Below are 25,095 nucleotides of genomic sequence, written 5' to 3'. Positions count from 1 at the left end.
GTAATAGTCTTGGTCCATCATTTACCTCTTCTTCTAGCTCAAAGATGTTATCTCTTTGGTCTTCACATAGTTTACCTAAAGATTCTTTCCACGTTCTTATTTCATTCTGTCTAATATGATTTTTCCGTCAGAATCACTTAGATTTCCTTTCTGTCTTCGTCTTAGTCCACCCGTGACTCTAACTTTCCTATGTACTTTGTGACTATCGCACTTTAAATGTAGAGTCTCAACGTTTAAGATAGAAACATAAAAAATAACTCAACTACAGTATGCTGAAATCATTTATTTCCATGGATATTCTTAACATTAGAATATCTAAAACTTATATCTATATTTAAACTGGAAGAAAAACACCAAGATGTCACTATAATTAATGAATATACAAAGTTTGGATCTGTATTTATATTACTTTAGATAATATCTTAACTTGTGCTGCTTTAGGTATTACAGGATAGAAGATTTATACCCCTAGCAACACACATAGTTCTAGTATTGGTACTAAAATTTGATATGATTAGTAGTTTTATTTGATATGGAACTATATGTTACATACGTAATTTTAGTACAGCTGGCAAAGCAAAGTAACGATGTTTAGGTTAGACCTGTTCGAAGTATGAAGTTTTAAAATATTCATTCTATATCAATATTTTTTTAATTTGGAAAAAGCCACGTAAACTATATGGTGGGTTAGGCGCAAGTGTTGGGACAAATGTTGAAGCCAATGTGTAAAGCTAGAGGTATTTGTATTCAACTAGTAGTGCACTCACAGGTATGTGTAAAAATTTAAAATAAATAATTTTTATATATTCTTTGTAGGAATTTATAGATAATTTTCCTTGTGTGCACTACTTCTCTTAAAAATGAGACAGTATTAAACAAATTATTGTTATAAAGACAATATCTTTGATAAATATAGGTCCATCCCCTGGTCCCTTTGTTCAATTATATCTTACTTCTTTATACATCACTTTTAATAGATTATTGCCTTTACAAAAATAGTCTGAATAATAGTCATTTAATTTAATAATTTATCTATTTAGTAGAGTAACAATATAGTTTAATTAAGGGATACAAACTGTTTTATTTCGAAATTTAACACCAAGGTTAATTTATGTACGTAAAAAATATATATTTCTTCAGGCTTGAAAAATATTAAAGTTGTGATTTAAGTCATACTTGTCCTTGAATACAAAAATCCACCTGATAAGCTGGTTTTTATCAACCTCTCGCCTTTATTTTGTTCTTGTGGCATACTCTTTTTTGAGTACTTTCCACTATTTTGACCTCACGATTTTAACCAGTGGTGTGGTAACCAATTTGGAAATAATTCATTATTTCGCTAGACTCTAGAACTTCTGAAGAATTTTATCATACTATATGGAACAAACTGTTAACGACTTTTTCTTGAATCTGAAGATCGCGTTTGGTCTTGATTTGAAAAATCTTGAAACTGGTAAAAAAATACATCTTTGGGCATCTCTTACATCCTTGGAGGTGGCTTTTATTATTAGTTTCTGTAAATTTAATCATTAACATAATGGGTGTAAATATGAGTACCTACTGTAAGAGAAATAACGGAAAAAAACTAAGCTCATGAATAGAAAATTCTTACATTAAAGATAGGTATATCGTTGGTTTGGAAGAAGAACGTCACAACTCAAAAATTGCCATTTTTCATGTTTACCCTCTAACCAACTCTAAATGTTAAACTTTATTATGGGAAAAATTGTCAGAAGTTGCACTCATGTAATTACCACTAGATGGCGACTTATAACAGTTTGACTGCCAAACCCATGCATTACATTTTATGGAAGGGCGTCGCAATATACATAGTTGTGTTTCGGTTGTTGTGGAAGTTACCACTTGTGTTACAATAAAGGGACGTATTTTTTTGGAATATTTAATGCAAGACAGTTACATTTCGTCTTAGGTAAGTATTCCTTACAGGATATGAGCGTTTATATAGAATTATTATAAGCAATAGAGAAACATTTCAACAAATTTTGGGAAAAACTGTTACAAATGCTAATTACAGGTAGAAAGGTGAGAACAAGAAATATAATATATTGAAATGATAATAAGTAATATGCTCTTTAATATTGTAAAAGATTTTACCTCTTATTTTTTACCTTACCAAAATTATAATGAAAGCTAGCACATTAAAATTTTAAAAACATCGCTCCTGAAAATTAGAACTTTTCGACTTATTACAGCGTTCTTCCAAACCAACGAATATGATGTAAAAATACCACACACATTTTATTATTTGCTTAAGAAAGTTACTCTACCGTTTTTAAATTTATAAAATCGTTATCTACATAATATGATCTTTGATAAATACAATCTTATTTTACAGTTTTATTACCACTCATCTCATATTAATTTTTATGCCTAATATATGTTATATTATATTCAAACAAACTTAAACACATAGATAATTTTGGGTATTTTACGAAATCTCGCTTCGAAAATAACACCGATCGTTGTATCTATACGATTTGTGAAAAATTGGTTAAAATATAAACGTAAAATCTAAACATCTAAATCCAAAAGTAATGAAATAGTTAAAATAGTTTGCAACAGTTAAAACATAAAAAATGTAAATAAGAAATTATGTAGATATAATATACTGAATCGCTGAAGTTTTTGCATCGCTGAGCAGGCAGGAAGTGAGATGCAATTCATAGATCTCCCCTGGCCTCCTTTCCTCAGCATTCGTATTGTTTGCAAATTATAGAAACCGAGAAGGCGTTAGCAAAAATTTGGTCTTAATAAAAGTTTTATTTTAATGTTATTTTTAATTTTGTTGAAGTAAAACTCGATTGTTATATGCCCGTATCCTTTTATTTTGCTGTAATTCGGCACTAACAGTCCGATTTGTTTTAGTTCATTCAGGGAAAGTCATTTATATACTCTCTGATGATAGCTTAGGAGCTTGAAACCGGTTAGGGTATTTATGGCACTCTCTGAATGAATTGAAATATAAGACGTTTCTAGTTTTCTTTTTGCAGCAAAATTATTATTTATTAATATATGTATTAAAATTAGCAAATGATAAAACGCAAGAATACATCGAAGAACGTAATGCGAAGGTTATAACTTGATTACATAGTATATGCGCTGGAAATCAAACAATAGACAGGTAATAGCAGAGATAAATAGAAAAAGGGTAGAATAAGAGAATAATATATAAAGGTAATGACACACAGATAGGAGAAGCTATGCTCTAAGTGAATAAAATATATCTTGAAAAGCTAGAATAAATGGAATATGGAGAGAAGTAGAAAGTTGAGAGATATGTGAAGAAAATTTATTGAAAAAGTTACTTAAATACGAATGAAGAACGATAGGAGATTCATACAGAAAACACAGAAACAGCGTAAAAAGACTAATAAGTGAAACACAGAGAATAATAATTAAATGACAGTTTGGAAAATAATAATACATAGTTCTGACTATGAACTACAAGATTTAAAGAAAGGAAAAAGTCGAGGTAATAGCACCTATACAAAAAATTACAGTAATTACAAATAAAAGCAACACAAAGAAAAAAGAACGCACTAAGAGAAGCGAGAGAATAATGAAACTTGAAAAATTAGTTAAAAATGGCTACTAAAAATTTAGGAGGAAGCCATAAGATCCAATACTATTCCAAGAGACAAAGATGGTAATAAAAAGGTAATAATAAATAAGAAAGGAAATTAGGGAATGTTAAAAATACAGTGCAATTGTTTATCAACAAAGATACTTAAAGTATACTGGTATAAAAGAAAGATATTGGACAAAAGATTTTGAAGCAAAAATTCTGGTGGAAATGTCAATACTAAGAAGACTAAATTCTTGGTTTAAGAAATATATGCCGCCCACTTCGCAAAACATCATTTGCAGGCCCCAATCGATCAGGGGCCCCATCTTGTCGTCTGATATTATGTAAAAATCTGTTATACAGGGTGTCCCGAAAAGATTGGTCATAAATTATACCACACATTCTGGGGTCGAAAATAGTTCGATTGAACCTAACTTACCTCAGTACAAATGTGCTCATAAAAAAAGTTACAGCCCTTTGAAGTTACAAAATGAAAATGGATTGTTTTCAATATATCGAAAACTATTAGAGATTTTTTATTGAAAATCGACATGCATCATTCTTATGGCAGGAACATCTTAAAACAAAATTATAGTGAAATTTGTCCACCCCATAAAAAATGTATGAGGATTTTGTTCCCTTAAACCCCCCCAAACTTTTGTGTACGTTCCAATTAATTCATTATTGTGATACCATTAGTTAAACACAACGTTTTTAAAACTTTTTTGCCTCCTAGTATTTTTTCGATAAGCCAGTTTTTATCGAGATACGGCTTCTTTTTCAAATATATTTACGTAAAAATTTTATGGGGGTTTTGTTCCTTTAAACCCCCCAAATGTTTGTGTACATTCCAATTAAACTATTATTGTGGTACCATTAGTTAAACACAGTGTTTTTAAGACTTTTGCCTCTTAGTGTTTCTTTTATAAACCACCTCTTATCGAGATGTAGCTTCTTTTTCAAAATATACCTAAAAATGTAAATTATAAATAAATTTTCAGATTATTAACAGGTCTCTATACGCTCTGAGCTTCGCTGGTGTCGCTCCTAGCGGTTACTAATTCAACTTTTACCGGTAATTTTTAAATTTATTATTTAATTGTTATCGCTTAATATTTACAACGCAAAAAAGTAATTAAATTGTAATCGATTTTTTTAAGATTTTTCTAATCATTTTGACGTTCTATTGATAAAATATCCATTTCTTACTTCGGATACTTTGACAATAATCGTGTAGATGGCGCTAAGATTATAATAGATTATTTATAATTAGATATTACGGAACATCAAAAAAACTTAAATTCAGTATTTAAAACGTAAGTATATTTAAGTTAAAAATATATACCACAGCTTTGACCAACTAATATTGTTTATAATTAATGTTTTTAATTTTAATTTTAAATTAATCACTTTGACATTTATGTCAAATTTCCAGTAAACGTTTACAAACTTGTCACTACTGGCGTTCGCGAATTTGTAAATATCCCCTCTACGTACGAGCTCACAGCGTATAACCGTACTTAACCATATACAAATATGTGATGGATTCGACAAATATTCAAAATATCTCGATAAACACTGACTTATCGAAAAAGTACTAAGACGCAAAAAAGTTTTAGAAATATTGTGTTTAACTAATAGTACCACAATAATAATTCAATTGGAACGTGCACTAAAGTTTGGGGGGGTTTAAGGGAACAAAACCTCATAAAATTTTTATGGGGTGCACAAATTTCACTTTAATTTTTTTTTAAGATGTTGCTGCCATAAAAATGCCACATGTCCATTTTCAATAAAAAATCTCTGAGAGTTTTCGATATATGAAAAAAAAATCGATTTTCATTTTGTAAGTTCAAAGGGCTGTAACTTTTTTTGTGTGCACTATTGTATATAGGTAAGTGAGGTTCAATCAATCTATTTTTGACCCCAGAATCTGTGGTATAATTTATGACCATTCTTTTCGGGACACCTTGTATATTATTTTACGTGTGTATATATCCTTTCCGGTCTCTCGAACTTTTATGGTGACGACAAACTATAATGCTTTGTACGTGACTATTGAAAGATTTGAGAATTGAAATTTGCCGTATTTTAACAATATTTCTAAATCTAGAAATGGGTTTCCTCTTTAAAATCTACCTACGTTTAGTATTTCGATACATAAAATTATTCAGAGGCGTAACAGAGGCCCCCGCAGCATGAAACTTACGGGGGGCCCCAATATGTCAGGGGCCCCATCTTTCGTCTAATATATGTAAAAATGTGTTGTTATATTATCCGCATACATACGTTTTTTAAGCAGTGCAATATTGAAAATGAAGTTGCCCATCCGAATTAATAAAATTGTAGAATTCGCTGATAGTAGTGCACGAAGAAAGTTGTTCTTCTCATAGAATAATACTATGTACTAATGTAATCATTTAGTAATTTTTGTTCTATTTTATTCTATAGGTACCAATAAAGATGAAAAATGTAAATCGTCATAAACAATGCATGAATACACCACTAGTTCAGTAAATCACAGATTTGAGTGAAATTATCAGCATCACGACGGATGTATTTGCTTGACAATTTGGATTTAGGTTCTAGTTACACTCCACTTCAAAGTTGGTCTTATGCCGTTGATTGCTTTTACTACTTCGGGGGGTGACAGCACTTCTTGGGGCCAAAAATATACGTTTAAAATAAGTCCCGAAATGCATAAATTGACTAATTATAAGCAACTTTTGTTCTTACTTACTTAGTCCTAAGCCTTTCTACCTTTAGGTGTAAGGCTGCTACTTTTGTTCTATGGAGTTTCTTTATCTATGTTAATACTTTTCAAGTCATTTACGAGTGAAAATGTTTATTTGCCAACAAAAAAAAATCACGTTTTCAGACCGGTTTTTCGCAAATAATTCAAAAATAAGTATTTTATCGAATTAAATATTAGATATCGAAAAATATTTGTAGCAAAAGTGTAGCATTTAAGATACAAAAAAAAATGGTGTACTTATTTATGAAGTCTATCGACACAGTAAAAGCACAGTTGAAGCTCATGAAAAATTATTCTTATTCGTCCAATTCCAAATCGAATATTTCAACGTGAAATAACCAAAAAATGAAGCACTTTTCGGGAAAAACTCATTAAAACTTTTTTAAATGTTACAAAAAAAACTTATTATTATTATTTTTTATAAAGTTTCTAGCACCAAAACTATACAGTTACGCTCAAAATAAAGTTAGTCCCTTTTTTGGTAAAAAAAATCGTGAAAATCTCGCCCTATTTCGCACCCCAAATAAAATTTATCGTTAGCGCTTTACCATTTACTTTAAATATTTATTGTTTATATGATCTGTACGTTTGACCGTTTCAAAGTTCTTATTTTGAAAAAAAAAAAATGATTTTGTAGTATAAAAAGTTTTTTTTATTTTGGAAAAATGCCTTTTTTTAGAATGAATTAAAAAGAATTAGTGATACGAAAAATCTCAAAGAGTAAAGAAATGTAGGTTTCGCTTTTATAAATATGTTGGCTTTATTCTTTAAGACAAAAATTGGTTAAGATATGGCTGTTTAAAATTTGCATATACTCGCGATTAGTGACTCATTCAAGCCCTTTAAACTAAAACCCTTGTAAAAATAAGCACTTTGAACCTGTGAAACTTACAGATCATATAAAAAAGTTAAGTAATTTGTAAAGCGATAATGATTAGTTTCATTTGGGGTGCTAAATAGGGGGAGATTTTCATAATCCCTTTACCAAAAAATGGGATTAACAGTATTTTGAGGGAAACTGGCTTAGGTTTGATGCTAGAAACTTTTGTAAAAAATAAAAATAAAGTTTTTTTTAAACACTTTAAAAAAGTTCTGAGTTTTCCACGAAAACTATTTCATTTTTTTGTTATTTCACGAAATATTCGATTTGGAATGTGACGTATAAAAAAAACTTTTCATTAGCTACAACTTTTCTTTTACTGGGTCGATATACTTAATTTTTGTTTCATTTTTTTATAAGCTACATTTTTGCTAACAATATTCTTTTCGATTAAATACTTACTCTTTGAACGATTTGCGAAAAATCGCCTAAAAACGTGTTTTGTTTGTTGAACAATAAACTTTTTACTCATAAATAACTCGAAAAGTCAGGTGACCACTTCGGTGGTGACACCGAAAAATTACACGGTATTGCTATATTTTACGTTCATTTACTGGGCTGTAACGACATATTATACGTATTTGTAACACATGTCGCATTTAGTAATTTTTTAAAGGGGCCCCATTTCCAATTCTGCAGGGGGGCCCCGACGGAGTTTGTTACGCCACTGATAATTTGAAATCTTCAGATCCGCTATTATGCTTATGATGACAGCCAATTAGATTCTTAACTTCCGAAGGGATGAAGATGAATAGATAAATCAAAGTATATTCAAGGTAGATCTTATAGAAATTTCGCTTGTAATTGAACTATACGAACGCACTACTGGATCAGTTAAAGTACCTACTTGACACACTTTCAAACGAATTTCATCCAGAATGAGGTGTCAGAGAGGGATGTATATATGGGGAGCATATTTTGAGAAGAGCTCTTGAAGGATGGGAAAAAGGGATGTCAATAAATGGTCATAAAATAAACAACCTACGTTTCGCAGATGACAGAGCTCTTCTAGTGTAACCTCTTTATATGTCTTTACTAACTGACTATACTTTGCCAATAACCCAACAAGAGATTTCAGGGATTTTTACCGACACGGGGATATTCGCTACCCGTAGTTACTCGGGAAGTTGAATGAAATTAACATGAAGAGATATTTAAGATAACTAAAGAATATGATTATTTAAGTTGAGTATTAAGCATTATTAAAATAAGTTATGTGATAACAATCATAGATTGTAGCACAAGAAATACAAGTAACTTTAGAAATTTTTACGTTTATATGTCAAATAATTCTTATACATTTCTACACTACGAAAATACACTAAAATATATAGTTTATAAATTAATTTGCTTGATATGAAAACTTCCATGTTGAGGCAAGAATTTAAACTCCGAAGTAACAGGCACTGTGATGTTTCATACCTTTAGATAACATATTTGTGAGGAACCAGGCAAATTTGAATGAGTATTAATTATTTTTGGAATTTTTCTCATTCCAAAACAAGAACTGAAATATAATATATTAAAGATACGAGTTACAATCCAAATAGTCAGCTCGATTGCTCAGCGAGCTTTTATATTTAGTTTATTCATATTACTGTAATAGATATTAGACTTAACCAACATTCAATCTTGAAAAATCTTAAGTACAAAATTTAAAAACGATTTGCTGCTTTAAATTGAAATTCGTAGGTTAATGGAGAAGATATAGGATGAATAAGAGATGATGAGAGATAGGGTCTTATGATTCAGTGTCGTTCATTCTTTGATACCTACGACAATGATTTAAGGTCATTAAACACCATTATGGTCATACATAAAGTAATAAAAATACACTAAACGATAAGGTATGGTATGGTATGGTATGGTACAATCTAGGCAAGATCCACTTGTGAGCCCTTCAGACACTTCGACCTCATACGACAGATTCATTGTTTCACCCCTATCCTACGGACCAGGTCAAGAAGAACCTGGTCTTCGGTGTTTATGGGACCCAGGCTGCAGCGTTTTCTTATGTGTGATCAGAATCAGCAAAAGCTGCAAATATGAGCTCCTTTTGTCGATTCCACTCCGAACGTCTAATCATTCAGCAACCTTATGGCCTCAGAGAAAGCCATAAGTCTCTTCAAAGGCACCATCTCAGGATTTGCCACTTCTGATAGGCCAATGCCGAGCACTTACAGATGATATGTGAGGTTTCCTCTTCCTTATCATATAGACGGCACCGTGGGCCATTCGCCTATCCAAGCAGATGAAGATGCCGCCGGGCATCGGCGGTTGAAGATGCCGTTGAGCATACTGACCATTAAAGAACATCTTCTAAGGCCTAGAAGAAGAAGTTACGCTGTCAGATTTTTGGATGGACTCACTATATGAAGCCTACTCTCTCTCTCTCATACCTCCACAACTAGCCCAGGAGTCCTGGAACCTCCGCAGAAGAAGCTCTTTGAGACTACCCCGACTAGTACCAAAAGGCACCCCAATCACAGGTACGGGTCCCACAGGCAGAGTGAATGAGCCTTGCAAAGGCGTCAGTCCGTTCGTTTTTCTCCACACCTGTGTGTCCCGGTACCCATACTAAGCTAACTATGTTAGTCAGAGCAACGTCATCCAGTGCTCTCTTGCATTCAAAAACCAGCTTATAGATTCCAAAGCCCTTAGTGCTGTCTGGCTGTCAGAGCAAGCATATAGAGATGGTCCTTCCTAAGCAAGCCATGTCTATTATGGTAGGGGAGCAAAGTATGCTAAATTTGTAGTCACTCGAGCGTTTTGGGGACCTATTAGGTTGTGATTATTAGGTTCCAAAAAAAAGTTAAGTAAAATTTTCCATTTTAGGGGGCGCTTCCAATTTTTTAATTTAATTTTCCATTTCCAACAATCGTTTTTTCCGATTATAGCGCCATCTATCCATAATTCGAAAAAATGTCTCGAATAAAAGTTGTTTATTTTTACGTAAATAATCCAAATCTGCGATAAAAATTTGGGGGTCCCATTTAAGATTTTAAAGTAACCCCCACCCCGCATCCGTGGGGGGTCCTGTTTGGTACTATTCGATAGATTTTTCAAAAACATTTTGAAAGTGCATTTGTCAGTTTTTGGATTGTTCATTTTGCGAAATACCGCGGGGTTTGTATTTAAATTTTAAATCCCCCACCCCTCTCCGTGGGGGGTCATGTTTAGTAGCATTCGATAGATTTTTGAAAAATATTGAAGACGTATTTTTTAGTTTTAAGATCTGACGTTCATTTGGCGAAATATTCGCTTTTTTTTGTGAAACTTTTTGACTCACCCATTTCCTTACGCCCCGCTCAAATTGTCAGATTTTTAAAATATACACTTTTTTGCATGTACTTAACTTACCTTATCTTAATCTGACAATTTCGAGTATTTTTAAGGATAACTTTTTTTTTTTCGGGCCGCCCTTAACGAACTACTTTCCTGTGTTAAGAGCCAATATATGGTAGAGGTACATCTGCAGAGTAACCGGTTTCTCCTCATATGATAATCTGATTATCTCGTGAGAGCATACCAGGATCGCAAAAATCTCGGCCTAAAAGACTGATGCATGGGAGCCGAGAGTCTGACTAGACTCAAATCCGACTCCACACCATACACTCCAGCACCTGCCCGCTCGTCTATTCAGAAACCAATTGTGAACCAGGTGAGTCCATTTCGACAGATTAGTGTAAGTTCTTGTTCCATCCATTCATCCCGGTCAGGAAATTGAACCAAAAGTAGGATAAGAACTCAAATTTATTGGCCATGCTGTCCTGGACTATAGCAAGCACAGGACAACACTCGATAGCCTGTCTCCAAATATCACAATGGCCCATCCGAACATTTATTCCCAACCAGTATCCAGAGCAATTGAGACGATATACTAACATCACGGCTTCGTGCTCTACAATGAGATGTAGTGGAGATAAATCAAACAGAACCTCAAGAGCTGCTGTAGGAGTGGTCCTCGTGGCTCTTGAGATGCCAACCGTTGTAGGTGAGCCAACTGGACCTTGACCGAACCTTCAAACGGTATTTTCAATACACATACACAGCTTTGTAGAAATGACAACACGTTAGTGAGCAAATGACAGAAAAAGATCAAATTAAAAATACTGGGTAAAGTCTAAACATGATATCGATTACAAAATAAGACTTTAAATTAAGTACATATTAGAATACCAAAGAAACAATATACATAACATAAAATTATTATTGCACTTCAACACAAAAATTATACGTACCCAAAATTGAGTTTGAGTTGGGAATTGAGCTGGGCATGGGATTTCCGGAAAAAGTACATAAACTTTCTAAGTATAATATCATTTATAGGGTTGGGACTGTAACATTTAAATTAATATTTCTCCCATTGAAATAGAAAAATGCCATTGTAGAATTAATATTTACAATTCAATGTCTTGAGTATTATTCAGGAATTTTAACCAAGCGCATAATATACATTTTAGGTAGCTACAGTTCAAATAAAATTAAATACAAATACAGTGTTTAATGTTAATATTTTATATTATTATCTATACACTCTTTATACATATTTTAGTAGATCATTTTATCAGATTATTTGTAGTGAGATTTTTTGGGAACATAAATAATTACTAGTTACATTTGTTTACTGTTATAAGAAATAATATACCACAAAATTGATGCCAATGCACCGATATTAACTAATTCATTATTTTAACCACTCGTGGACGTTAAAAAAAATAGAATATACAGAGCAAAAACGAAATGAGTCACACTGTACCTATAAAAGCAAAAATTAATATTATTACACGAATTAATATTAAACTCACCAGGCTTCAGGATTGAACCGCGTCGATGTACATCGATATCGCGTCGAGGTATATTTAATTTTTATCCAAATTGATGAAAAGTAATATTGGAAAACCAATGAACTGTCAATATGGATGGAATGGCCCCGTCCCATTCAAATAGTGAAGCAAGATTGACTCCAACATACAAGAGAGAGGTCCTGAGAGAGACAGAGAATGTCAGGTAAAATTTGACAGGCCCTATAATATATCAACTTAAATCGGGGAAATAGACCTCATATTTTTTAACTTGGTATCAGGGCTGATAGACAGTATTTAAAAATGAAGTTAAGTTACTAAAATTAAAAAAAATATGAGGTCTATTTTCCCGATTTAAGTTGATATAGGCAACTGGAATTACACGACCTGTCAAATTTTACCTGAAAATTTCTCTGTCTCTCTAGGACCTCTCTCTTGTATGTTGGCGGCATTAATTTTCTTCATGCCTATTCCATCAGTATTGACAGTTCGTTGTGGAAAACACACGGGATTGTGTGTGATTATTATTATTGTCTTATAAAAATACGAGTACGTGCACACGATATTTTCATTCGCTCATTCGTAAGTACAGTTCCTCATAGAACAGATTCATGGAAATGGTATCAGTCTGTCACGGACATCATCCTCACATTTATTTATGTATTATAGGACCACATTAGGAGTGCAGTCAGGAAGACACTTGAATAAGATAAGGTTTCTAAATAAAATAAGTTGTGATTTAGTACTGCCATAAATTATTAAAAAATTTCGGAAGATTGTTTGGGTTCAAATTAGCTTTCGGAAGAAAAATTTAGGTTTTTTTTGCCGCAAACCTAAAAAACTCTGTAAGTTAAGAGTTAGTAAAAGCAAATGTATAACTAATAAAAGAAAGCAAATACCGCGTGATAAAATATTAGTTTTACATAGGTGACACCACTTCTCTAACATTGGATACGTCAAAACAGAGTCTTAGATGTCGTTAAATGGACTTGTAGGGCGAATCCTGGCAAATTAAGGAGTAGAACAAGATAAGGAAGTTATTCTAAAGTAGAAGTTATGTTGTTCGAAAAATTTTGGTGCCGAAACCCGGGAATCGAAGTAATTAAGAAGATATTAGCTGCTCTCCAAAGGAAGGAAACAGTCATTTTAAGTTCAAAGGTAAACTATTGTCTACAGCAATGCCAGCAAGCCAAGGTGAAAGTAAGTGTATATCAAGGCCCTCTCCAAGAATGACATATAATGAGTTTGGAAATCCAATAGATGCCCCAACTACAATGACAGTAAGACAACTAATAGTCAATTCAAGCCGAAAAATCTCATTGTCAAGATCTTCTTCAGTATACTCAACAACGAGTAACCAGTCCGTATTCGCCCTTGAAAAAAATATGCTTCAAGAGAGAAACTCTCTGAGACAAAGAAAAATATTGCTGAACTACAAATTAAGATCATAGAAGAAGAAAAAAAGGTTGAACAAAGTTCTAAGGACTTTTCAACCCTGAAAGAAATCTCTCCAGAAGACTTAAGATGATGTACAAAAAAACCTGCAAAAAGTAAGAAGACATTGAGGTACCTTCAGCTAAAACTACAAGGCCTTCAATCGTTAAGTTTAGTTCAAGAAGAAATGCTTAATATTCTTGAAGAACTTAAAAAGAAAAATGCTGAAGCGATTCGACAATCAATCGACAACGACCAGTATCTAGGATCGAATGATGATGGTGAAGTCGTCGAAACCAATCATCCAAATGAAGTAAATATACAAACTGAAATGGAAGAGATACCATAAGTGACGTATCTACCAGAATCAAAAAATGTTTCAGTTGACCCAATTGTTCTGATGGCTCAAGCGATTTTACAGATGTCTGCTACACCATACAATTCTCGTAAACATGAGCAATTGCCAAAGTTCAATGGATGTTCAGAAGATTGGTCACTATTCAAAGCTAAGTTCGATCGACCAACCAAAGATACAAAATTGACAATTCAATCAACATTCAAAGATTAAGAGAAGCTTTAAAAGGAGATGCCTTGGAGACAGTTTCATTCTTGCTACCAAACATCGATAATGTGGAAAGCATTATGAGGATCCTAGAAGATAGGTTTGGACAACCAAAGTCTGTGATTAAACGGTTGTTAAAGAAAGCAAGAGCAGCACCTTCTCTCTCAGTAACCAAACCTGAAGCAACAATCAAGTTCGGAATAGCCGTACAAGCATTAGTGGCAAGTATCACGTCTTATAAAAGTAGCCAGTATCTATATTCCATTGAAATCCTGAGCACTCTGGTCAAGAAGATGTCGATAGATATGGATACTGAGTGGTACACCTGGCTTCGACAAGACACCTCAAGAGAAGAGAATCTGAAATATTTTTCACAATGGATTTCTGTAAAACAGTATGTAGCGTGTCTTGTGTCAACTACCACTACAGCTTCTGAAAATGCAAATGCCAAGGATAGAAAGAAGAAGCAGACTTATCTTGAAACAGTATCAACTAACCCCAAGTCGGATCGAAAACAACACTTTGTGTACTGCAAAATTGAAAATCGTCATGTCGGTGACTGTCGAAAGTTTTCACCACTAGCAATTAAGGAAAGAGACAAGTTTGCAAAGAAGAATCGTATGTGCTTCCGCTGATTAAAGAAAAATCACGCAGCCGAGGATTGCAAATCAAGAATAACTTGCAAAGTTGAAGGATGTAGAGGAAGGCATCATACATCCCTACATGACAATTCAAGATTCAATGGAGTTCACGAAAAAGATGAAGCCTTCCTTCAAGATCAATCAAAATCTCAACCTCCTTCGGACCCACCAGCTGCTCAATTTGCTCATATGCACTGGCATCAGAGATCAGCAGTTACAAATACAGACGAGGAAGAGGAAGAAAAGTTATTATGGTATGACCCTGTTCAACTTAAAGCAAATAATGGAACCAAAATTTCCGTCATTGCTATGTTTGATACGGGAGCTCACAAGACCCCCATTCTGGAAGAAAATGTGGAAAAACTTAGTATAGATGGTAAATGACGAGATCATTCACTTGGATGGTTAAACGGACAAAATAACACGGATCCATCAATGAAAACGAGAATAGAGGTCTCGGGCGACTTTCCAAATGCAAAGACTTACATTCTAAAGTATCATACAGTTCCAGTAATGAACTTGTCTTCTCTATTCTGCTGCAGAGCTGAAGAAGAAGTACCCGTACTTACGAAGAGCACCATTCCCATCACTGAAGAATGCAACCCCATCACTGATTATCGGAAATGATAATATCTCCTTGTTCCTGTCACGAGATTACATTGAACAATCTCCCGATCTATCAATTGCTGTGAAAACCAAGTTAGGATATACTCGCGTTGGAAATGATGAAATGTTAACTGGAGGAAATCAAGCAAACTTTTATATCTTCACTAGCAAGAAAATTAGCGAGGATCTCTCTAAAAACATAAGTAACTTCAATAAAAAATAAAAATGTGTGTACCATTTTTATATATTCGGCTGCAATACGAAGGAAAAACAATCTTACTTTTTAATTAGAATAAGGAGTGCAGCCAGTCCCTTTAACTGCAATTTTCTGCTCTTATTGGAGCTTCATCAGAAGGAACGTAGGCACTGTTCTCCTTAATCCAATCAAATCGCATCGAAATGTTTTTCCAAATATTGCAGCCAAAATGATGGTACTGGGTGGCTAGCGCCATCTGGCCGTAAAAATACGAAGCAAGCTTTCAATCCTAATAGCAAATAATTAATATTGAAAAATATCAAAAATTACTAAAAGATTTTTAAATTGAAAACTTACTGGTACATCCCCATGTATACACCTCCAAGACTTCTACAATTTGCAAGTCATATGGATGCTGCAGTAAAGACGATAGGGAAGGAATTCTAAACTTTGCAATTCAAATCCCCCGTCTGCAGCCGGTTAGGAACTGAAAGATGCACCATAGTTACTCTACTGAGTAATAAGAAAATAAAATAAAAATGTGTGTACCATTTTTATATATTCGGCTGCAATACGAAGGAAAAACAATCTTACTTTTTAATTAGAATAAGGAGTGCAGCCAGTCCCTTTAACTGCAATTTTCTGCTCTTATTGGAGCTTCATCAGAAGGAGAACAGTGCCTACGTTCCTTCTGATGAAGCTCCAATAAGAGCAGAAAATTGCAGTTAAAGGGACTGGCTGCACTCCTTATTCTAATTAAAAAGTAAGATTGTTTTTCCTTCGTATTGCAGCCGAATATATAAAAATGGTACACACATTTTTATTTTATTTTCTTATTACTCAGTAGAGTAACTATGGTGCATCTTTCAGTTCCTAACCGGCTGCAGACGGGGGATTTGAATTGCAAAGTTTAGAATTCCTTCCCTATCGTCTTTACTGCAGCATCCATATGACTTGCAAATTGTAGAAGTCTTGGAGGTGTATACATGGGGATGTACCAGTAAGTTTTCAATTTAAAAATCTTTTAGTAATTTTTGATATTTTTCAATATTAATTATTTGCTATTAGGATTGAAAGCTTGCTTCGTATTTTTACGGCCAGATGGCGCTAGCCACCCAATACCATCATTTTGGCTGCAATATTTGGAAAAACATTTCGATGCGATTTGATTGGATTAAGGAGAACAGTGCCTACGTTCCTTCTGATGAAGCTCCAATAAGAGCAGAAAATTGCAGTTAAAGGGACTGGCTGCACTCCTTATTCTAATTAAAAAGTAAGATTGTTTTTCCTTCGTATTGCAGCCGAATATATAAAAATGGTACACACATTTTTATTTTATTTTCTTATTACTCAGTAGAGTAACTATGGTGCATCTTTCAGTTCCTAACCGGCTGCAGACGGGGGATTTGAATTGCAAAGTTTAGAATTCCTTCCCTATCGTCTTTACTGCAGCATCCATATGACTTGCAAATTGTAGAAGTCTTGGAGGTGTATACATGGGGATGTACCAGTAAGTTTTCAATTTAAAAATCTTTTAGTAATTTTTGATATTTTTCAATATTAATTATTTGCTATTAGGATTGAAAGCTTGCTTCGTATTTTTACGGCCAGATGGCGCTAGCCACCCAATACCATCATTTTGGCTGCAATATTTGGAAAAACATTTCGATGCGATTTGATTGGATTAAGGAGAACAGTGCCTACGTTCCTTCTGATGAAGCTCCAATAAGAGCAGAAAATTGCAGTTAAAGGGACTGGCTGCACTCCTTATTCTAATTAAAAAGTAAGATTGTTTTTCCTTCGTATTGCAGCCGAATATATAAAAATGGTACACACATTTTTATTTTATTTTCTTATTACTCAGTAGAGTAACTATGGTGCATCTTTCAGTTCCTAACCGGCTGCAGACGGGGGATTTGAATTGCAAAGTTTAGAATTCCTTCCCTATCGTCTTTACTGCAGCATCCATATGACTTGCAAATTGTAGAAGTCTTGGAGGTGTATACATGGGGATGTACCAGTAAGTTTTCAATTTAAAAATCTTTTAGTAATTTTTGATATTTTTCAATATTAATTATTTGCTATTAGGATTGAAAGCTTGCTTCGTATTTTTACGGCCAGATGGCGCTAGCCACCCAATACCATCATTTTGGCTGCAATATTTGGAAAAACATTTCGATGCGATTTGATTGGATTAAGGAGAACAGTGCCTACGTTCCTTCTGATGAAGCTCCAATAAGAGCAGAAAATTGCAGTTAAAGGGACTGGCTGCACTCCTTATTCTAATTAAAAAGTAAGATTGTTTTTCCTTCGTATTGCAGCCGAATATATAAAAATGGTACACACATTTTTATTTTATTTTCTTATTACTCAGTAGAGTAACTATGGTGCATCTTTCAGTTCCTAACCGGCTGCAGACGGGGGATTTGAATTGCAAAGTTTAGAATTCCTTCCCTATCGTCTTTACTGCAGCATCCATATGACTTGCAAATTGTAGAAGTCTTGGAGGTGTATACATGGGGATGTACCAGTAAGTTTTCAATTTAAAAATCTTTTAGTAATTTTTGATATTTTTCAATATTAATTATTTGCTATTAGGATTGAAAGCTTGCTTCGTATTTTTACGGCCAGATGGCGCTAGCCACCCAATACCATCATTTTGGCTGCAATATTTGGAAAAACATTTCGATGCGATTTGATTGGATTAAGGAGAACAGTGCCTACGTTCCTTCTGATGAAGCTCCAATAAGAGCAGAAAATTGCAGTTAAAGGGACTGGCTGCACTCCTTATTCTAATTAAAAAGTAAGATTGTTTTTCCTTCGTATTGCAGCCGAATATATAAAAATGGTACACACATTTTTATTTTATTTTCTTATTACTCAGTAGAGTAACTATGGTGCATCTTTCAGTTCCTAACCGGCTGCAGACGGGGGATTTGAATTGCAAAGTTTAGAATTCCTTCCCTATCGTCTTTACTGCAGCATCCATATGACTTGCAAATTGTAGAAGTCTTGGAGGTGTATACATGGGGATGTACCAGTAAGTTTTCAATTTAAAAATCTTTTAGTAATTTTTGATATTTTTCAATATTAATTATTTGCTATTAGGATTGAAAGCTTGCTTCGTATTTTTACGGCCAGATGGCGCTAGCCACCCAATACCATCATTTTGGCTGCAATATTTGGAAAAACATTTCGATGCGATTTGATTGGATTAAGGAGAACAGTGCCTACGTTCCTTCTGATGAAGCTCCAATAAGAGCAGAAAATTGCAGTTAAAGGGACTGGCTGCACTCCTTATTCTAATTAAAAAGTAAGATTGTTTTTCCTTCGTATTGCAGCCGAATATATAAAAATGGTACACACATTTTTATTTTATTTTCTTATTACTCAGTAGAGTAACTATGGTGCATCTTTCAGTTCCTAACCGGCTGCAGACGGGGGATTTGAATTGCAAAGTTTAGAATTCCTTCCCTATCGTCTTTACTGCAGCATCCATATGACTTGCAAATTGTAGAAGTCTTGGAGGTGTATACATGGGGATGTACCAGTAAGTTTTCAATTTAAAAATCTTTTAGTAATTTTTGATATTTTTCAATATTAATTATTTGCTATTAGGATTGAAAGCTTGCTTCGTATTTTTACGGCCAGATGGCGTTAGCCACCCAATACCATCATTTTGGCTGCAATATTTGGAAAAACATTTCGATGCGATTTGATTGGATTAAGGAGAACAGTGCCTACGTTCCTTCTGATGAAGCTCCAATAAGAGCAGAAAATTGCAGTTAAAGGGACTGGCTGCACTCCTTATTCTAATTAAAAAGTAAGATTGTTTTTCCTTCGTATTGCAGCCGAATATATAAAAATGGTACACACATTTTTATTTTATTTTCTTATTACTCAGTAGAGTAACTATGGTGCATCTTTCAGTTCCTAACCGGCTGCAGACGGGGGATTTGAATTGCAAAGTTTAGAATTCCTTCCCTATCGTCTTTACTGCAGCATCCATATGACTTGCAAATTGTAGAAGTCTTGGAGGTGTATACATGGGGATGTACCAGTAAGTTTTCAATTTAAAAATCTTTTAGTAATTTTTGATATTTTTCAATATTAATTATTTGCTATTAGGATTGAAAGCTTGCTTCGTATTTTTACGGCCAGATGGCGCTAGCCACCCAATACCATCATTTTGGCTGCAATATTTGGAAAAATATTTCGATGCGATTTGATTGGATTAAGGAGAACAGTGCCTACGTTCCTTCTGATGAAGCTCCAATAAGAGCAGAAAATTGCAGTTAAAGGGACTGGCTGCACTCCTTATTCTAATTAAAAAGTAAGATTGTTTTTCCTTCGTATTGCAGCCGAATATATAAAAATGGTACACACATTTTTATTTTATTTTCTTATTACTCAGTAGAGTAACTATGGTGCATCTTTCAGTTCCTAACCGGCTGCAGACGGGGGATTTGAATTGCAAAGTTTAGAATTCCTTCCCTATCGTCTTTACTGCAGCATCCATATGACTTGCAAATTGTAGAAGTCTTGGAGGTGTATACATGGGGATGTACCAGTAAGTTTTCAATTTAAAAATCTTTTAGTAATTTTTGATATTTTTCAATATTAATTATTTGCTATTAGGATTGAAAGCTTGCTTCGTATATATAAGTAACTTCATTGCAGCCGAAGATTGCACTACATTCAAATCTGTGATACCAATGTAAAAAAAAAGACGCGCAAGCTTTAAAGATTTTGAAAGAAGTGACGATTAAGAAAGAAGGGCGTTGGGAAATAGGCTTAATGTGGAAAAATGATGTTCGACCTTTACCTTCGTCTGAAAAGATGACAAGAAAGAGACTGTTAACCATGGAAAGGAAAGCCGATAAGGATCCAGCTTTTGCTAAGTTATACACAACCAATTTCCAAAAGTATATCTCAGCTGGATTTCTCCAAAAGGTTAAGTCGACCGTAACGAAACAGAAGACAAGCGATGGTACCTACCTCATTTTTTTGCCTTTCACCCAAGTAAAAAGCCAAGACTTGTATTTGATGCAGCTGCAAGAAGTAAAGGAAATTCATTTAATGTTTTCGTTTACACTGGACCCGATCTGTTACAACAACTTTAGTCAAATTTAGCAATTGAAAAAACTCTCGGAATTTTTGGGGATCAAGTAAAGAACTGTTTCAGATTTGAGCCGGATACAGAAATGAAAGATAACGTAGTGGAAGTTGTAAGAACGAGTGATAGAATGATGTCAGTGAAATTTGTAATTGATAAAAAGGTATTGAATAGGAGGTGATTTCAATGCACATGTGGGCCAAGCCAAGGCAGGATACGAAGCAATACATGGGGGATTAGGCTTTGGAGCTAGAAATGAAGCTGGAGATGACATGCTTGAATTAGCAACAGCATTGAATATGACGATTGTTAACACATTCTTTAAAAAGAGAGAAACTCAACTTATTACCTACAAAAGTGGACAACATCAATCCCAAATAGACTACTTCATGATAAGAAAAGAAGACATACGTTAATGCAAGGACTGCAAGGTAATAGTGAGACAGTAAGCCAACAACATAAGCTGCTTGTTTTGAACATCGAAGTAAAAAGCGAAACTAAACAAAAATATCGGAGAGGACCACAAAAAATCAAGTGGTGGCTGCTAAAAGATGAGAAAGAAGGTCTATTCAGGAGAAGAATAGTAGAAAATATGTTGGAACATGAAAGGAAGCCCTAATACAATTTGGAGAAAAATGGCCAGTAGTATTAGAGATACTGCTATTGAAATACTTGGAAACGTCCGGAAAAAAGTTTGAGGATAAAGAGACTTGGTGGTGGTCAAACAAAGTACAAGGAAAAATAAAAGAGAAGCGAACATTATATAAAAAGTGGCAAGAAACCAGGTCCGACACAGATCTTCAAAACTATATGGTGGCGAAAAAGGAAGCCAAAGTAGCAGTAGCAAAAGCCAAAGCAGAATCGTATTCAAGCCTATACGATCAACTTGATACCAGGGAAGACGAAACGAAGATAAAATAGCCAAACAGAGAGCAAAGAAAGCAAAAGATTTTAATCAGGTTAGATGTATCCGAGATGAAAATAATAAAATACTAGTGCATGAAAGGGATGTCAAAAAGATATGGAGAAAGTACTTTGACAGCTTATTAAATGAAGAATTTGACAGACAGTCTGTAGAGTCAACGGAGACAGTAGCAGTAATGGTCACCAAAATAACAAACGAGGAAGTGGCTCAAGCGCTTCAAAAAATAAAGAAAGGAAAAGCGGTAGGACCAGATAATATTCCTGGGAAGTATGGAGAGCATTGGGAGAGACAGGAACACGATGGCTAGCAGGTCTATTTAATAGAATTATGGAAGTTCCACAAATGCCAGACGAATGGAGAAGCAGTATACTGGTATCTGTTTACACAAGGGAGATATACAACAATGTACAAACTACAGGGCTATAAAACTGCTTAGCCACACCATGAAAATATGGGAAAGAGTAATTGATAGACGGATACGTGAAGAGACCGAAATATCTGAGAATCAATTTGGCTATATGCAGGGCAGATCAACAACAGATGCAATTTTCATTATAAGGCAGTTGATGGAAAAATACAGGAGTAAAGAAACAAACGCTTATATGATATTCATTGATCTTGAGAAAGCATATGATAGAGTTTCTCGAGAGATTCTGTGGTGGGCACTCAATAAAAAGGAGTCCCTGGTGAATATGTAAAGATTGTGAGGGATATGTATGAGGGAGTAACGACTAGTGTTAAGACAGGTGTGGGAGAGACTGATAAATTTCATGTGAAAGTGGATTGCACGAAGGCTCTGTGCTTAGTCCGTATTTATTCCCATTAGTTTTGGGCCAGATAACAGCGAAACTACATGGTTACATTCCATGGTGCTTAATGTATGCTGATGATGTCGAGTTAGTAGGAAATAGTGAAAGAGACTTAGAAGAAAAACTGGAACAGTGGAGGCAAGCTCTGGAGGAAAAAGGTTTAAAACTTAGTAGGACAAAAACAGAGTATTTGGAATGGTCATTTAAAGATGGAGTTACTATAAATAAAATGGTATCTTTGGATGGTGAACTGATTGTAAAAAGCAATAGTTTTAAGTACCTGGGATCGGTATTACAGAGTAATGGAGAAATAGATGGAGATGCATGCAGTAGAATTAGGGCTGGATGGATGAAGTGGAAAGAAGCGAGTGGTGTGTTGTGTGACAGAAAAATTCCAATGAAGCTGAAGGGAAAATTCTATAAAACAGCCATTAGACCGGCTATGATGTACGGAACTGAATGTTGGGCAGTGAAGAAGAAAGAGGAACAACGAATGCATGTGGCGGAAATGAGAATGCTTAGATGGATGAGTGGAGTGACAAAGAAGGATAAAATTAGAAATGAGTATATTAGGGGAAGTCTAGGTGTGGCACCATATATATATCGGTTTTAAAACGTTCTCCTACGTCTTCCGATGCCTAGTCGCCATTCACTTCGGTCCATCCAAAGGTCTTCATCCAATTCTCTTTCTCTCATTTCTCGATTTATGCCTTCTCTCCAACTCAGGCGGGGTCTTCCTCTTTTTCGTCTACCATGAGGGGTCCACGTTAGGATTTGTTTCGGGAGTCGTTCTTCGGACATTCTTTGTACGTGTCCATACCATCTAAGCTGTTTGGTACTAATGTCATCTACTATTGTGTGTTTCACATTCATTATTTCCCTAATTCTGTTGTTGGTTACCCTTTCTAATCTTGATTTTCCTGCTGAGCGCCTCCAGAAATCCATTTCTGTTGCTTCAAGTTTTCTCTTGTATCTTTCTTTTATTTGCCATACTTCACTGCTGTAAGTGATTATACTCTTAACAATGTTGTGTGGTGTGGCACCAATTGATGCCAAAATGAGAGAGCATAGGTTGAGATGGTTTGGTCATGTTCAACGTCGAGACGCTAGTCACACAATACGAAGAATTGCTGAAGTGCAGATTCCTGGAAGGAGTAGGAGAGGAAGACCAAAGAAGACCTGGGGGGAGACGATTAGGCAGGACATGTTGGTAAAGGGGATTGACATTGATATGACCCAAGATAGAATTTTGTGGAGAAATGCAATTAGGGAAGCCGACCCTGTATAAGGCAAAGAGAATGATGATGACAGAAAAGATACTCAAGGATGTTCTGAAAGAACATAGGACTCCGACAAAACGTGTACTAGCAGGTTTCGTAATGAGTATTTTCGACCTGTTAGAATTTCTCACCCCATTGAAAGTCAAAGAATTAATTATTCTGCAGCTATGTTGGAAATTCGAAGTAGACTGGGATGATCAAGTACTAAACGCTATTGACATCCGCTTCAAGGACTGGTCGGAAGAACTTCGAGTAATTCCTGAGATTGAAGTTCCAAGATTTTACGATGTGGATTTAAGTAAGGAACTCCAACTTCACATCTTTTGTGATGCTTGCGAAGAAGCGTTTGCAGCTGTGGCTTACGTACGAGGTCATGCGATAGGGAGCTTAAGTGTTTCAATCATTGCCGGAAAAGGAAACGTACCAAGAGCCAAAGGAATGTCAATACCAAGATTGGAACTCAATGCTGCTGTTAAAGGAGCCAAGTTGAAGGCGTATGTGGAAAAAGCTTTTGGACAAGATCTTAGCTTTGCAAGCTCTTTTCTATGGACTAATTCAAGGACTATAATGTGTTGGTTGACTACATAAATAAAAAGATTCAGCCAATATCTAACCAATCGGGTAAACCTTATCTTGGACTACTCTACGTCGAATCAGTGTAATTGGATCAACACGGAGGAAAATGTTGCCGATGATGCCACACGCTTTAGAAGCTCAACAAAGATGTCAACTTCTTGTCATTGGCTCAATGGAAGCAGTTTTCTGAAATAGGAGGAAAATAAAAGGCCAAGAACTTCGAGATTGCCAACGGCTGATGACAGACAACTTGAGAAACGGTCCATAATCAACTTCTTTTATGAGAGGGAGACGTTATATAAAACACCTGTTTCAGATGTCAAAAGATTCAAAATTTACATATTTATTTAAATGTCATTCATTTCATTATTTTTCATTCATTTGGTTGTTATTTGTGATTCATTTTAATTGGTTCTAAATTATTTTAGGATTAGTAAAATAATTAATTTTAAGATTAGTAAAAGTGAATCTTAGAGAGGGAGAATGTTTCAGTCTTAAACTCTTAAAGGTAGTATTTAACTCTCTCCATTTAAGCTATTTATATAAAAATTGAGAATTGTCAGTGTCAGAGAAAAAGTAATAAAAAGTTGGAAAATTTGCGAAGAGAACGAAATTTGATTGCATTTTAATTATTTAGTTGCATTTAACCAAATTTGATTGGTTTTTACTTCGGAACCTGGCGGAGTATAGTGGCGGATTTCTAAATTAAGGAATTCTTCTTCTTAGGGTGCCTGTCCGTTCCGAACGTTGGCGATCATTCTGGCTATGATGACCTTGTTAGTTGCTATACGGAATAGTTGTGTTGAGGTCTTTCTATACCATGCTCTTAGGTTAGCAAGCCAGGATATTCTTCTTCGTTCTGGGGCCCTTTTTCCTTCAATTTTACCTTGTAAAATGCACTGGAGTAGCTCGTATCTGCCTTGA

General features: G+C 34.7%; 1 protein-coding gene across 1 annotated transcript in view; it reads right to left on the bottom strand.

Moving 5' to 3' along the window:
• Positions 1 to 268: 268 nt before the first annotated feature.
• Positions 269 to 25,095, bottom strand: part of LOC114337914 (probable cationic amino acid transporter) — a 1,427,575-nt gene continuing 1,402,748 nt past the window's right edge. The window contains exon 15 of the mRNA XM_050641785.1: positions 269 to 1,514. Coding sequence (XP_050497742.1) covers positions 1,508 to 1,514 — 7 coding nt within the window. The 3' untranslated portion in view covers positions 269 to 1,507. The remainder of the gene's footprint in view (positions 1,515 to 25,095) is intronic.

The sequence above is a fragment of the Diabrotica virgifera genome, chromosome 1 (assembly GCF_917563875.1).
Source record: "Diabrotica virgifera virgifera chromosome 1, PGI_DIABVI_V3a".
In the NCBI taxonomy this organism is placed as follows: domain Eukaryota; kingdom Metazoa; phylum Arthropoda; class Insecta; order Coleoptera; family Chrysomelidae; genus Diabrotica; species Diabrotica virgifera.
This window is presented reverse-complemented; position numbering and strand designations above follow the sequence as displayed.